The following is a 4,726-nucleotide window of genomic DNA, read 5'->3' as shown; positions in this document are numbered from 1 at the left end:
ACAGACAAAAAAAGCTATTAAAACATGATTTGCAGTCAAACATTTTCAGCCAAATTCAATTAAACATGTGTGTCATAATGTTCCCATTTAATTTTTATAGTGAATGACCACAGCAGGAAAAAGTTCATAAGGTTAAGCATATGTCATCGTTCACAAAATTTGTGCTTGTTGGTATTCTTTTTTTTATTTTTTTAATTAATATATTTTATTTTTATTCATTAATTGGAATAAACTTACAATATAACCGTGAGTTATAAACTTAAACATGACGGAAACAAAAATAAAATAAAATAAAAGGGGGACAGAAAGAAGAAAAACGTATTGTGTCTGCCTCTTTCAACAATCACAATCATTAACTCTAAATCGAATATTAAAAAAGATTTAATTTTCCGCAATGATTATTGAACGACTTCATCAGATAATAATTTTAAACTCCTGAAACTGACCATTCTTGAAATGTTTTTTAGGTTTTTTCCTTAAATGTATTTTAATTGTTATAATAAAACAGTTGTATCAAATCTATTTCATGGGTTTGGTTTGTTGTTTTTAATGATGTGACATATGTGTAAGTCAAAGATAAAAAATCTAGAAAAGGATAATGCAGTAAAAGTACCTCGACTTCAACTGAGTCTATGTACGCCTCTCTTTCTGCTTCTTTGCATTCATCCACCTCGTGCTTGATTCTTTTAATAGCCTGGAGAAGCTTTTCCTGTAACAAGCCATACACATGCGCACACACACACACACACACAGATAAAAGAAATGTCAGGGTTTATTGACATGAAACAATGTTCAGTTTACTTCTGAATTGCTTGATTAAAATACAATATTTTCTTTTAACAGATTTGAACTAGAAGCAGGTAAAAACTATAAGAGCTTACCTTGTATTGATAGAGAAGACTTTTGTTGCAGTTGTTGTTGGTGTCTTTTGTGTGATTCTGGTACATTCCAGTTTTCTAAATGTGTAATAAAAAAAGAGAAAGAAAGTAATTAAAAAATAAAAACATAAGAGATAGAAGAAGCAGGAGAAGCTAAATAAAGAAACACTTCAATAAAGAGAGGTTTGCCAGGATGGTGAAAACAGCTGTCAGAAAGGTACATCCAAACATAAAACTAGAAAAAGGAAAACTATTGAAAAGCTCTGCTGATCAGGAGCAACGGTCTCACTTAAAATATATGGCTCCATTAAAAGTAGAAGAAGAACGTTGGGGGGTGGGAAGGAGACAGATGACCAGAGCTGCCAGGAGGGCTTGCCGGCTGACTGGGTGGTTGGCAGCAGCAATTTATGGCAGCAGAGACACAGATGGATCTATTTCTGTCTGCCTGTGTCTTTGGAAACAACAAAGGCAGGCACACGGTGACATATTGTGTTTCATATTTGCAGTTCCTTTTACTGAAAGGGAGAAAATTCACATTTTTTAGATGTATTTTCTGAGTATGCATTTTTTTGGTGATATGTTGGGGATTGCTGCAAATATATATTATATAGGATGCTGTTTAATGTGCAACGTCCAACACTCTGAGACGTGTTGTTAATTGCCACTTGCTCCTTGTGGAATTACAACCTGCACCCAATAACCTTCAGGAAAAACCTCCCACTACATTCTGCTGTTGATCTCCTCTCGTCTTAACTTTTTATATCTCTTCCCCCACCTGCATCAGTACCACACTGGTGGTGGGGGGCTCTGGCTGTCGGCTACAGGCTTGTGCACCGAAGCAGTGTCTCTGCAAATGTTCTTCATCTATAATTCATAATACTGGGCCCTGGCAAGTGCTGTGCTGAGCTAAGGTTAAGCAGCAAGCTCAATGCAGTACTCTATGCGGCAGGTGGAAAAACACAAACAGACTGATATGGAAAAGGATGCATTATGACATTTTTTTTCTTTTTCCTCATTTCAGTTCATTCTTAAACCTTCATGCTTTTTTGATTTACAATTGTCTTGAATTTTGGGATTTAAAATATCATAAATTAAAGAATAAATGAGAATTTTCACCGACAGATCAGAAATTGCCTAAATGGAGCTTTTAATTACATTTTCTTGTACAATATTAAACAGGTGAGCTCTGATCAGGCATTAAAAAATAAGTTAGCAGAATGCAGCTGCATCACATAAATATGTATGGACTGATTGTGTACATTAGTGTTCAAATCCTTTTTTTTGTATATTTATTTTAATTCTTCCTGAAAACAATATTATAGATTAGGTGATGCAAATGCATTAGAACTAATCTAAATATGTCTAATTTGTTTTCAAAAATCTGTCAAACTTTTTTTATGGGGAGCTACTTCTATAGAAAACGACGATTGTTCCTAAATAATTGCTAAATTTAAAGCCTGGATGATTTGACGCATTGCCAACCTCTCGACCTGCAGGGGGCAGTAACGCACCCTCTAGCGGGAATTACACCACAGAAGAAGATGAGGACGCACACTATAGACGTAAAACAGTAAACAGATGTCGCAGAGACAGACTCAAAGAGGTAAAAATCATTGAAATATAATTTTTTCCCACATATTTCATTCATCTTTATGCATATCGATGGGTTTCTGTGGAATTTTTATCTGAGTAACTATAGTAAAAAGGCTGTGAAATCTCACATTTTAAGCTAGCGGAGCTAAGTTTTTTGTTTTTGTTTTTTTAGATGATAGTTTGATAAATAAATCAAAATTTGCTAATTTATTGTAAGCTTTAATCTGTTTGTATTTCAGAAATGAATGGACAGACGGACGTAGAAGTCGACTACAAGCGGAAATACAAAAACTTGAAACGCAAATTGAAATTCCTCGTCTATGTAAGCGTAACATGTTCCTGTATTATTTTCTCTTTCAAATAATCTACCGCAATATTTTCTTTTCTAGAATATTTCATAAAATTTAGGGGAAAATGATTGTATTTTTTTTTTTTTAGGAACAAGAATGTTTCCAAGAGGAGCTGAGAAGAGCTCAAAGGAAACTGTTGAAAGTTTCCAGAGATAAAAGGTGAGACTTGCTTTGTATTCTGAAATAACTTCTTTAAATGCCTTTATTAACAATTTTCAATGACAATGGAATTATAGCCAAGCCCAAACAACAGATGTGCAAGGGATGTGAGCAGAGGAAAAAAAACAAATAGTAAAAAAATAAACACAAGCTAGAGATTTTCTAAAAGTCAAATACTTTCAGAAATGTAAAGATTTACTGCAATTTGGGTTTCAGCATTTTTAACACATTAGAAAAAAGTTGTAATTCCCTACAAAAGACACAAAATATTAGTTTTCTTATGCTTTTATGAAAAAAATTACAAATGGTTATTGTTGTGTCAATTATTATACAGTGCAATTTATTTGTAATAATCAAACCACACAACATACTTTTTTTTAAGTTGAAACAAAACCTCAGTGATTGAGTCTTGTCCTTTCCCCCACCAGCTTTCTTCTTGACCGATTACTGCAGTATGAAAGGGTGGATGAAGACTCCTCTGGTATTTTGTCATCGCACTCCTGATGAAACAGAAGATCTTGAACCACCATCATAATTCTAATATTCTCCTCCTTAGACTCAGATGCAACCGTGTCCTCAGAAAATAGCGAGGGAGAAGGACCCCGAGAGAGGGAACGAGAACGAGAGGTAGCAAAGAAGTAAGTCAAGTTTTCAAACAGATAAAACACACTATTTTCACTCTAGTTCACAGTAATCAACATGTTCTAATCAATTTAGAAAATTAGACTTTTCACCTTGTTTTTATAGCTATTTTTAGGATTCCCTTATGTTCCTTAAAGTCTTGAATTAAATATAAAAAATCTCAAAAAGGCATTGTATTGATTAGTGGTGTAATGATTATTTTTTTTACAATGTTTGGATGGTTGTTGATACGATTCATAGTCAATATTGGTTTATTTCCAATGATCCAATTCACTAACCTAAAATCAATGTAGATTCCTTGTATTTGTTGCAAGATAATCAAGTGTAAATTAGATGTGTGTACAAACCAACTAGTAAGCAAGAATTATTGACAAATCCATTCACATTCTAGTTTCATAAAGTTAAGCCCACTGTTGTTTTTCTACATAAAATAATACAAACAGAACATTTTTAGAGCATTATACCATGATGTATGGTCACGTCTTTGTAAAATTCAGTATTTCCACACATTGGACTGTATTGATGACTTGTTGTCCACGGTGATGGCACTGGGCCATTTTTACATTATTGTGAAACAAATCTACCATGTTTCAATCCAAATGGTATTTTCAAAGATCGATATAATGAATTTATTTTAAAACGATTATAGAATGGTATAGATTTATTAAATTAACTCCTTGCTTCAGGCATATTGACCTGGTTGGCTCCTAGGAATATTGATTCATCAATTAAAATTATGTGTTAATTGTTACACCTTAATATTGATGTATTGGGCTTTAAATTAGGATTTTGAAGGACATGTTTGTTGTATTATTTTTTTAGTTCTGTTTCCAACAATTTTCATGCCAGAAAGAAAAAAAAATTGAACCCATTCAATAGCATTTTATGCTGCTATATCAATGAAGAAAAGTCTTGAATAAATATAAATAAACGTAAATATAATAAATATTTCAGTTTGTAAAGATTTAAGGTTAAGTTAAATATTGTTCTGGTCCAAAAAAATGATTTTAACAGCAATCTTCAGGAGATTTTGATACGAACTATAGGACACACATATATTGTTTTACTTTGATAATAAGTCGAAAAACACTTTATAAAATACTT

General features: G+C 32.8%; 2 protein-coding genes across 4 annotated transcripts in view; one reads left to right on the top strand and one right to left on the bottom strand.

Annotated features, from left to right (window-relative positions):
* si:ch73-54f23.4 (zinc-binding protein A33) overlaps window positions 1-1,295 on the bottom strand; it is a 4,380-nt gene extending 3,085 nt beyond the window's left edge. Inside the window, exons 1-3 of one of the 2 annotated variants that reach the window (XM_024267856.2) lie at window positions 1,168-1,256; window positions 882-956; window positions 614-709 (exon numbers count right to left, since the gene is read on the bottom strand). In XM_024267856.2, coding sequence (XP_024123624.1) covers window positions 614-709; window positions 882-947 — 162 coding nt within the window. In that variant the 5' untranslated portion in view covers window positions 948-956; window positions 1,168-1,256. Of the gene's footprint in view, window positions 1-613; window positions 710-881 lie in introns of both variants that reach the window. The other variant, XM_024267855.2, reaches the window with a different exon arrangement.
* Window positions 1,296-2,337: 1,042 nt separating this feature from the next.
* The window catches only part of ino80e (INO80 complex subunit E), a 5,670-nt gene continuing 3,281 nt past the window's right edge, over window positions 2,338-4,726 (top strand). Inside the window, exons 1-5 of one of the 2 annotated variants that reach the window (XM_024267888.2) lie at window positions 2,338-2,481; window positions 2,711-2,793; window positions 2,910-2,980; window positions 3,409-3,461; window positions 3,537-3,618. In XM_024267888.2, the coding sequence (XP_024123656.1) occupies window positions 2,457-2,481; window positions 2,711-2,793; window positions 2,910-2,980; window positions 3,409-3,461; window positions 3,537-3,618 (314 nt within the window). In that variant the 5' untranslated portion in view covers window positions 2,338-2,456. The remainder of the gene's footprint in view (window positions 2,482-2,710; window positions 2,794-2,909; window positions 2,981-3,408; window positions 3,462-3,536; window positions 3,619-4,726) is intronic. The other variant, XM_024267887.2, reaches the window with a different exon arrangement.

The sequence above is a fragment of the Oryzias melastigma genome, linkage group LG16, assembly GCF_002922805.2.
Source record: "Oryzias melastigma strain HK-1 linkage group LG16, ASM292280v2, whole genome shotgun sequence".
Lineage (NCBI taxonomy): Eukaryota > Metazoa > Chordata > Actinopteri > Beloniformes > Adrianichthyidae > Oryzias > Oryzias melastigma.
The sequence above is the reverse complement of the archived record's forward strand: the minus strand, read 5'-3'. Positions and strand labels throughout refer to the sequence as shown.